The 10,629-nt window shown below is 44.5% G+C and overlaps 1 protein-coding gene across 1 annotated transcript; it reads right to left on the minus strand.

Annotated features, from left to right (window-relative positions):
- Positions 1-596: 596 nt before the first annotated feature.
- On the minus strand, positions 597-10,355 carry LOC308469999 (uncharacterized protein). The gene is made up of 4 exons (XM_080993192.1): positions 10,031-10,355; positions 8,214-8,296; positions 5,036-5,162; positions 597-3,312 (listed from the first exon to the last, which is right to left on the minus strand). The coding sequence occupies exons 2-4, from the start codon at positions 8,286-8,288 to the stop codon at positions 2,297-2,299; spliced, it is 1,218 nt and encodes a 405-aa protein (XP_080849318.1). The 5' UTR covers positions 8,289-8,296; positions 10,031-10,355; the 3' UTR covers positions 597-2,296.
- Positions 10,356-10,629: the final 274 nt, after the last annotated feature.

Genomic DNA, 10,629 nt, shown 5'->3' on the forward strand with positions numbered 1-10,629 from the left:
CTGCATTTTCACCCTGTGCCCCTGCCCAATTTCTGGACTCTTTTTAAAAAATAATTTTTATTTTTAACTTTTGACTTCCCTCCCCTCCCTTCTGCAGTTATTTATTTCGTATCTTTTTGTTACTGCATATCCAGTTCAAATAAATTTATTTTCCCCTTATCCTCCCCTTAATTATCTCTTACTGCACGTGTTTTTATCAATCCCACTAACGCTTTGTTTACAATGTGTCCTCAAATAATCAATAAATTTTCCCCATTCTATTTTAGTTGATACCATTTAGTTGATATCCCTTCTTGTAACTTGAAGCTATTGGTTCGAGTCCTACCCTTCAGAGCAGGAGAAAACAAGCCTCTTCCCTGTTCCATGTGACAGGCATTGTGATATTTAAAGATGGCTATCATATCTCATTCTCTTTTCCCAGCTAAACATACCCAACTCCTTCAAGCGCTCCTCATAAGGCGTTTCCCAGACCCTTCATCATCCCAGTTGCCTTCCTCTGTAAACGTTCCAGCTTAATAAATCTCTTCAAAGTTTTTTAATAATTAAATAATGTTGTGTTCATAATCCAGAGCCCAGGCCAATGTGCACAAACAATAGGAAGTTCAGCTCTTTATTGGCAAAGCATTCGGTTACATCAGCAAGGGATATATGGAACACTTCTGCTAGTGTTAAAAAATAAAGAAAGGTGTGCTAATAGGTGTGCCGATATACCTCAGGTTCTTCTACCTACCTCTTGACTAGATTTCTGCAATACATTATATGTGAAGCTCTTTGTGAAGAAGGCTCAGAAAGTGGCGGCCAGATTCCCAACTGCTGCATGATGCTCTGAGCATATAAAATCGTCCTTCAGGATCAGCCCACAACCTGCATTCATCATCTGAGGCCTTTTTCACTCTGCATTCCTCCAAGCGAGATGCAGAGAGGTGGCAAGCATGGGACTTTTAGTGGTGGCTCCCATCACCCCAGGAGGCTACTTTGAGGAGGCCACAATATTTATTTTCAACAATGCTTTTGGCATTTAACTTGCAGAATTTTAGATATTCTTGTCCTCTTTAAGGGGCTCAGGTGTGCTTTCTATGTATACATGATTTTTTGGATTTTACTTTGATACAGCCGCTCACAGACTCTCATAGCTTCTCCCCACCTGAATGCAATGCAGCAATGACTTTTATACATGTCTCTGCACATACACACATTCCTGAGATAAAGGATGGACGAGTCAGCAGGCAGACACCCGGCCTTTGACTGTTGCAAGGTTACGAAGTGTACCTGGCACTCTATCACTCAACATCCGGATGTGGGGGAAACAACAGCACTCATTTATAAAATTACACAAACACGCCTGATCTGGTGTGCATAAGCAGTTGGCAATTTCTCCTGTATGACAGCTCCAGCTATTATTATTTATTATTACACTCATCATTTTATTAAATGTGTATACTGCCCTATACATGCAGGTCTCAGGGCAGTTCACAGGATAAAATCACAATATATAAACACAAAATATATACCGTATTTTTCGCTCTATAAGACGCACCAGACCACAAGATGCACCTAGTTTTTGGAGGAGGAAAACAAGAAAAAAAATATTCTGAATCTCAGAAGCCAGAACAGCAAGAGGGATCGCTGAGCAGTGAAAGCAGCAATCCCTCTTGCTGTTCTGGCTTCTGGGATAGCGGTGCAGCCTGCATTCACTCCATAAGATGCACTTTCCCCTTACTTTTTAGGAGGGAAAAAGTGAGTCTTATAGAGCAAAAAATATGGTAATCTAAACAAACCCCCCCCCCATTTTTTTTAAAGGGGATTGGATGTCAGTCAGCCTGAGGCCTAGTTAAAGAGCTTTTGCCTAGTGTGTGAACCTCCCTGAGGGAAGTATTCCACAAACGAGGAGCCACCGCAGAAAAGGCCCGTTCTCATGTTGCCACACTCTAGGCCTCTCACGGAAGAGGCACATGAAGAAGGGCCTCAGAAGATGACCTCAGGGTCCAGGTAAGTGCTTATGGAAAGAGGCGACCCTTGTTGCTGTTGCTTTATGCCCCTCGTTGTCAGTGGAGACCGTGGGTGAGGGGATGGAGGAGAGTCCAATGGCAGGGCTCTTTCTGGGACCTTCCACTATCTATCCTAGCCACCACTTGAACTCCTTCCAGAAAAAAAGGCCACAAACTGTTTCCTACTGAAAAAGCAGGTTGAAAGCAAAAACCCTTTCTCCTCTAAAATGGAAGGTATACTGGGCTCCAAAGGCCTCAGAACAAGTAAGAGCTGGAGGTAAGGGAATTCTAACACTGAGAAGAATCTTTCATTTGCTCTCTGCAGGAACTCTTGAGATCACTGAATCTCCTTCCACCTTCCAGGTGTAACATGTTTCCCTTTTATGACTCGTTAGATGCGAGTTAAGGGAATCTCTATGACTGAAGCTGTCTCCACCCTCCAAGCAATTATAAGGTTTCTCCCCTGTATGAGTTCTCAGATGCTGAGTAAGGTGACCCCTCTGACTAAAACTCGAGCCACACTCCAAACATTTATAAGGTTTCCCCCCTGTATGAGTTCTTAGATGCTGTATAAGGTGACCATTCCAACTGAAGCTCTTGTCACACTCCAAACATTTATAAGGTTTTTCCCCTGTGTGAGTCCTTCTATGTTTAGAAAGGGACCAATTAGCACTGAAGGTCTTTCCACACTCCCAGCATCTATAAGGCTTCTCCCCTGTATGCGTCCTTTTGTGTCTTGTGAGCACGCTACACTGAATAAAGCTCTTTCCACAATCCAAACATTTATAAGGTTTCTCCCCTGTATGAATTCTTCTGTGTCTAGTGAGGTGGATATTCTGCCTGAAGCTCTTTCCACACTCCAGACATTTATAAGGTTTGTCCCCTGTATGAATTCTTTGATGCTTTATGAGGGAGTCACTGTGCCTAAAGCTCTCTCCACACTCCCTGCAGTGATAAGGTCTCTCGCCCGTATGAGTTCTTTGATGCAAACTAAGGTGACCACTCTGACGGAAGCTCTTTCCACACAACAAGCAATTATATGGTTTCTCGGCGGTATGACATATTTCCTGAAACGTAAGGTAGTCTATGCAACTGATGTTCCTTCCGAGCTCCAAACATTCATAAGGTTCCTCCCCTGTGTGAATTATCTGATTTTCGTTAATCTCAAAATCAGTGGATTCCCTCCCAGCATTCTGCATTTCTGTCCCCTCTTGTCTGTTGGTAACATCTTGAACCCACAGCTTCCGTTGCTCCTCCTGCTCCTCAGCAATTTCACATGCCACTTCTGACGGTTCTCCCTCAATCCAGATCCCCCAAACATCTCCTGATGGATTAAAAAGAAAACCTGGTAAAATGCACATCTGCCCATACTGGACTTTAATGTGGCCTTGAATCGAGGGCCTTCTCGGTCGTGGCACCCGCCCTGTGGAACGCTCTCCCACCAGATGTCAAAGAGAAAAACAACTACCAGACTTTTAGAAGACACCTGAAGGCAGCCCTGTTTAGGAAAGCTTTTAATAGGTTTAATAGGTTATTGTATTTTAGTGTTCTGTTGGAAGCTGCCCAGAGTGGCTGGGGAAGCCCAGCCAGATGGGTGGGCTATAAATAATAAATTATGATGATGATGATGATGATCGGCTTGTGTCTGTATTTTTATTTTATTTTACATTATCCCCAGAACATCCTCCTCATCCAAGCAGTAGCCCATCCTTGCTTCTCTTAAATTCAGAAACATAGTGTGGAGAAACAAAATAGAGTGGTTTTTTACGTTGCCAGTCTTTCCTGCTCTTGCCACAGGGGCTAGAGACTTAAAAAAACCTGCACACAAATTGTCTGGTCCCTATGGCAGGAGTGAAGAACCTTTGCATCTCAGGATGCTGTTAAACTGCAGCAGCCTTCAGCCTCAGCAAGCAAGTCCAGGGAGAGACAGGGTGATTCAGAACCGTGATTCAGCATTGTATTGGCGGGGGACAAGGGGGTCTCCACACCTGTCTTATGGGCACAAGGAGGCCCTTGGCAGCAACCCTGCTCAGGGGCAAAATAAGATTTGCAGGGGTTTGCATCATCATCATCATCTTCATCATCTTTTATTTATACCCGGCCAGAGCCGGGCTCAGGGCGGCTAACACCAGTAAAATTACAATTAAAAAAACACAAACCAATTTAAAATACAGGTTAAAATATAATTTAAAATGCAGCCTCATTTTAATAGTAGCCCATAGATCAAAACCATAAGGGGAGGGAAACATAAGGGTCAGACTGAGTCCAAACCAAAGGCCAGGCAGAACAGCTCTGTCTTGCAGGCCCTGCGGAAAGATGTCATGTCCCACCGGGCCCTAGTCTCTTGGGACAGAGTGTTCCACCAAGTTGGGGCCAGCACTGAAAAGGCCCTGGCCCTAGTTGAGACCAATCTAACCACCTTGCTACTTGGGACCTCCAAGGTGTTGTCATTTGTGGACCTTAAGGTCCTCCATGGGGCATACCAGGAGAGACGGTCCCGTAGGTACAAGGGTCCTAGACCGCTTATGGCTTTAAAGGTCAAAACCAGCACCTTAAACCTGTCCCTGTACTCCACCGGGAGCCAGTGCAGTTGGTAAAGCACTGGGTGAATGTGATCCTGCGGCAAGGACCCTGTAAGGAGTCTTGCCACGGCATTCTGCGCCCGCTGGAGTTTCTGAATCAGCTTCAAGGGCAGCCCCGCGTAGAGAGAGTTACAATAATCAAGCCTGGAGGTGACCGTCGCATGGATCACTGTGGCCAGATCAGGGCGAGAAAGGTAAGTAACTCATAGCCAATGTGTCCATTCTCTGATGCCTATATCAGATGCATGTCCTGCTTTTGGGCTTCCTCTGGGCATCTGGTTGGGCTACTGTGAGAACAGAATTGTGGACTACATAGGCCTTTGCTTTGATCCAGCATGGTTCTTCAAATGTTCTTTTGCCCAGAGGAAAATCCCAACACTCTTTCTAGTGAGCTAATTGATAGTACCACCAACAGGAATTTATACCTTCCATAGTTATTGATTTAAGGGGGAAAGGGATATTTACCTAGAGAGGCCACCATCTCATGAATCTCCAGCATGACCTCCTCATACAGAGCTCTCTGGTCTGGATCCAGCAAGGCCCATTCCTCGTTGGTGAAAGTAAAGAACAGCTCCTCGAAGCTTACTGATTCCTGGAAGAAGAAAAAAATCCCCTTCCTTGGAGATACTTCAAGGCAAGGTGTGGGCAGCATCTCTCCTCCACTCCCACTGCAATGGGAGATGGATTCTACCTTTAGTGGTCAGAGATCAGCAAATGCAGATTTCATCTACCCATTAGCTCAGTGTTTTTCAATTTTGGGTCTGCAGCTTTTGTTGGACTACAGCTCCTATCATCCCTGAGCACTGGTCATACTAGCTGGGGATGATGGGAATTGTAGTCCAACAACAGGTGAAGACCCAAATTTGAGAAACACCACATTATTCTTAACTTAACTTAAACTTAAACTTAACTTAAAGAAGTCAAATCTTCTAACATGAACGTGTAACTTGTATATGAGATTTCCCATCTTCCTGTCTTTCAAGAGGGAAGCAAAGGTAGGAAGCAAAGGTAGTAAAAAAAAAAAAGGTTTCCAGAAACCAGCTTAGTTAGTTTAAGGTCTCTTTCAGGAAAACTGATGGGGAACATTATTAAAGTCAACAGGATAACCAAATGTATAGCAGAACAAGCCTTGCTAAAGCCGAATCAGCATGGCTTCTGCAAGAGTGACTCACGAGCCATTTGATTTTTTTGAGTGTGTCTAGACGGTATGTAACTGACAGCGCACCCAAATTCTTTTAGTACAGTCTCTCGCCAACATCTTGGTGAGTCATGGAATAAGAAGAGAGCCTGCCTTATGGATCAGCAACGGCTTAAAGAAAAGAAAGAAGAGAATGGGAAGAAATGGCCAACTCTCAAAGGAAGGAATGCTAGAAGTGAAGGCCGCTAAGGATCAGTATTGGGATGAGTGCTTTTTAAATAGCTTATATATTACCTGGAGTCAGTGCTGAGCAGCTAGGTAGCCAACCTAGCTGTTCACAACAGAGTATTGCAGAGAGCTCCAACAGGATGTCTTCAAATTAAACTGAACACTGAACAGGAAACATAATTCAAGGTGTTTAAGCACCTTGGTTGTACCTTGGTTCTCGAACAGAATCCATTCCAGGAGTCCGTTCAACTCCCATAACCATTCAAAAACCAAGGCGCAGCTTCCAAAGGGCTGCAGGAGCTTTCTGCACTCAATTAGAAGCTGTGGAAGCAGCACCAGACATTCAGTTTCCGAAAAGTATTCAAAAACCGGAACACTCCCAATTTTCATTCGTTCGGTAGTCGAAACATATGAGTTCCCAGGCGTTCAGCAACCAAGGTACAACTGTAATTCAAACTTGTAAGCAAGTTTAAGTAATGCACATTCAAGAAAAATAATTCTACTTTAACTATACTCACAGGATCCGAGTTGGTGATGAATGAGCAGGAGAGACAGATAGCTCAGTAAAGAAATTGGCCCAGTGTGTGGAAGTTGTGAAATGGATCAATTCTGATTCAGAGACCATTGGTAAAGTGATTTGAAATGAAGCTGCCAATATCATCATGCATATATACATCATGCAGATGGTGCAGGTGTCCTTAGAAATTTGAATATGGTTTCAGTTTCCTGACCTCAAAAATAATTTCTAGAGCCAGAAAATGTTGCCCGGGGGGGGGGGGGGGCAAAAAAAAAAAAGCAAGGGGTTGGGGATATATGAGGAGTTTCTAATTTGAAACTAAAGTGCTTAAGAAGGAACAGGATAAGAGACGTACAGAGGTATGCAAAGGATGGGAAAATGGGAGACAGGAAGGTGTTTCTCCTTCTAGGATGATACTGTAGTCCTAGGCCATCCAATGAAGCTAATTGTGCACAGATTAAGGGCAAACTAAAGGAAGCACTTCTTCACAATGTTAAACTCTGCATTCACTAAGGCAACACGCAGTAATAGCCACCAAATTAAAAGAGAATTAGGCAAATTCATAGCAGATAAGGTTATGATTGACTACCAGCTATGATGACTGTGTGCTGCCTGCACTTGCTATGAGCAGTATATTCCTCACTGCCAGTTCCTGGAAATCACCTGAAGAGTGCTGTTGTACTGAGCTCCTGGTTGCAAATTTCCCAGAGTCATCTGTTCGGTCACTGGGGGAACAGGATGCTGGACTAGGTGGGTTAATGGTCTGATCCACCAGCTAGGCTCTTCTTAGGTCATGCTCAAGGTTTCATGAGCAAAACTCAGTCAAGCCCTGAATCTGTTCCCCCAAGGAATAGCCCCATTGATCCTCTGCAACCAGTTCCAGCCAGGCTGGCAGACAGCAGTCCTCAACACCGTTCAGAAACTGGGTTTTGCCCCTCAAGCCCTTCTAAGTCTGGGGTTGGGCCAGGCAAAAGCTACAGTCAGGCCAAGAATCTTAGACACGGAGAGACAACAGGACTGCTCAAGGTGCCCCGACTATAAAATTGGAGAAATCGAGATATATATAGCCGCACTGGCAGCATATCTCTTCTTTCTCATATCCAAAAATGCAAGAAGGGCTTTTACACTCGCCAGAAGCTCAGCTCTGCCGTTGCCGGTCCTGGAAGGAGCCTTTAAAAATGACCCATATGCTCAGAGACTTTGCACCTGTTCATTGGGGGATATAGAAAGCCCAGAGCACTTGTTCTTTTATGAAGAGGAACGTAGTGAGACCATTGATCCCCTGCTGGTGAGGCTCGCTGACCTCCCGGAAAAGCAAAAATTTAAACTTTTCCAGTTAGGCAAGACGACCCAGATGGTTGCCAGATTCTGTGTACAGATCTGTAGGCGCAGACCATCTCCCAACTCAAACTAGTTCGTTAAGAAAATCCCCAAACTCAGTTCCATGGTGACTCTGGGTCATCTCTCTGCGTAGCTTATCTTAAAGTTTTAAGTGTCTATACGCTTATCGCATTTATAAATTTTAAATTTATTGTTGTACATTGTTTTAAATGTTTGTTTTCCTTCTGGGATTGTACCCCCAAGTGTGTTTTATAAGCTGGTCTCCGACTGTAATAAATTATCTATCTATCTCAGTCAAGCCAAACCACTTCCTCAGGCAGCACCCTCAGAAACACAGGGATAAGAGTCAGGCCCTCTGTTACAAGGAAGGGCGCACTCCAGCTATCCCCAACATCTCTATCTGATGACCTTTCTCCTACCTCAGCTGGATGCATGGTGGTCGCTTCCTCTCCAGGGTAAAGCAGGGAGGATCCACAGTGTTGCTCCAATGCCATTGCACAGCCTGTGAAAGGGAACTGGTGGTCATTGAAGATGACATTCCAAATTTGCCCCATTGAAGATGACATTCCAAATTTGCCCCAATGCACAAGAGAGTGGCAATCAAATAGGACCTGAGAAGCTAGAGTTTTGGAGAGATTTATTTTAAATACCTCAACAGAAGACCAGTAAAAACCTCTGAACTTATGAAAGGTATGAGCAAAAGATTATCAAACAGAAATCAGCAGCACATCACACATTGAGGAAGCGCATAAATGAGGGAGAAATAAGCAACAGCATATGCAAATGATTGTTCTGGAGTTGTAAATTTATAAATATACAACTTAACTTTAAAACTTATGTCTACTCAGAAAAAGAATAAAAAGGTAAAGGGACCCCTGACCATTAGGTCCAGTTGTGCCCGACTCTGGGGTTGCGGCGCTCATCTCACTTTACTGGCCGAGGGAGCCGGCGTACAGCTTCTGGGTCATGTGGCCAGCATGACTAAGCCACTTCTGGCAAACACAGGAACGCTGTTTACCTTCCTGCCGGAGCGGTTCCTATTTATCTACTTGCACTTTGACGTGCTTTCGAACTGCTAGGTTGGCAGGAGCAGTGACCGAGCAACGGGAGCTCACCCCATCACGGGGACACGAACCGCCGACCTTCTGATCGACAAGTCCTAGGCTCTGTGGTTTAACCCACAGCGCCACCCGTGTCCCAAAGAAAAAGAATAGGCAAGGTTAAAATTATCTACAATTTAACTGTTGCTGAATTCTCCATAGGCCTGTCTGAACTCCACCAAAATACACAGCCACTGAACAGACGAAAAAAAACTCAGCTACCAATCCAGAGTGAAATTGCAGGCCTTAGATAAGTGGTATTAGAGATAAATCTTGTATCTAGGATATAGGATCCAGAAAATTCCAAACAGATAATCAAGCCACGTAAAATTATCCCATTACATGAGGAACAGCTGCATTTTCCATTGTTTTAGGATGTGCCTTGAAACACCCACCCTGATCTGTTAGGGTACAAGGAAACACAAGGTCTTGTCGTAGACAGTGTGGCAGGGAAAGAGGGAGAAAGATATGGATTTGCCCTGCCAGGTTATAAAGGGAAAGAGCACATAGAAAAGCATTATTTTAGGAAAAATTATATACAGAAATGCATTATATTAGGGCAAATATAAATATTAGGGAAACTATGTGTTCATTAGTAGAAATCTGCACTAAAATGCCAGCAAATTTGCAAGAGGTCCTTTCTTTTCTTAAGATGTCAATGTCTGGTGACTAAATTTAATACTGGGGAAAAGGAGACGTACAGAGAAAAATATAATTGAAAGAAATTGCCCACACCTAATGGATCTTTGAAAATCCTTCCCCACGATCTCTCCCTGCAACCTCAAATTTTGTGTCAAAAGCAAACTTGCCCAGCTCCTTTCAAAGCAGGCAAAAGGGACGCAGAAAGGTAGGAAAGAAGCGAAGAACTGTAAGGGTAACAGGACTTATTATTTAGCTTTCTTTGTTATTAAGAATGAGGCCTTTGTGCATAATCGTTTCTGGATGGGTTTGTGAATTTTAGCTGTGCTCTATCTTTATTTTAACCTGTGTGCCGCCTTCATACTCTTCTGATAAAGGGTTTAGATATTTTGAAAATAAAATAATAAAATAATTAGTAGATACATTCTGAGGGACCGACGTTTTTCTATGAAATATTCTCAGTGCAGAGGAACACTTTTGATTCTCTATTTAAAAACCTTTCTCTCTCTCGGGTTGAGCTGCGCGGGGTCCGCCTTGCCTTCCTTCTCCTCCTCCGAGGCTCTTCTCCTGCCCTTTGGGAGTCCCAGCTCTTCCCTCCTCCTCCTCCTCCTCCTCGGTCTCTCCTTCCTCGCATCTGACCCGGGGGCGGGAGGAGAGGCCGCCTTCCCTGCGGAGAAAGGACGGGAGAAGATCCTCCGGGATCCGGACAGAAGTCCCTCCAGAGAAAGCTGCCGCCTCCCTCCGCCACCTCCCACAGGAAGGACAGACCCGGAACAGGAAGCGGAAGCTCCTTCCCCTCTCGCGCAGGACTCTCCTTCCGCTCTAGGAATCTCAGCGCTGTGCCTCCCTTTAACCCTCGCGGAGCCGATCAGAAGTAACCTGTTGGCTGCTCCGGGCGGAGAGCGAGGAGAGGCGCCGCGGTTTTGTCTGGAAAGCCCTGCAGGATCAGGCCCCGAGTGCACGATCCTCTCCTTCAGCAGGTGCCCCATGCAGGATCCAGTGACCATGGGCAGCCTTAGTACCATACAATTATTATTATTATTATTATTATTATTATTATTAGTGAGAGTCTGAGATCGTAGAAAAGATAATCTTT

The sequence above is a fragment of the Podarcis pityusensis genome, assembly GCF_964106645.2.
Source record: "Podarcis pityusensis genome assembly, chromosome: 2".
Classification (NCBI taxonomy): Eukaryota; Metazoa; Chordata; class Lepidosauria; order Squamata; family Lacertidae; genus Podarcis; species Podarcis pityusensis.

What these genes read in the sequence shown, in the direction of transcription:
- LOC308469999 (XM_080993192.1), bottom strand. Translation starts at nt 8,288, where the DNA reads ATGGCATTGGAGCAACACTGTGGATCCTCCCTGCTTTACCCTGGAGAG. An exon ending in CCACCATGCATCCAGCTGAG is followed by an intron (nt 5,163 to 8,213) that starts GTAGGAGAAAGG and finishes TTCTTCTTCCAG; the next exon opens with GAATCAGTAAGCTTCGAGGA. An exon ending in TGAGATGGTGGCCTCTCTAG is followed by an intron (nt 3,313 to 5,035) that starts GTAAATATCCCT and finishes TTAATCCATCAG; the next exon opens with GAGATGTTTGGGGGATCTGG.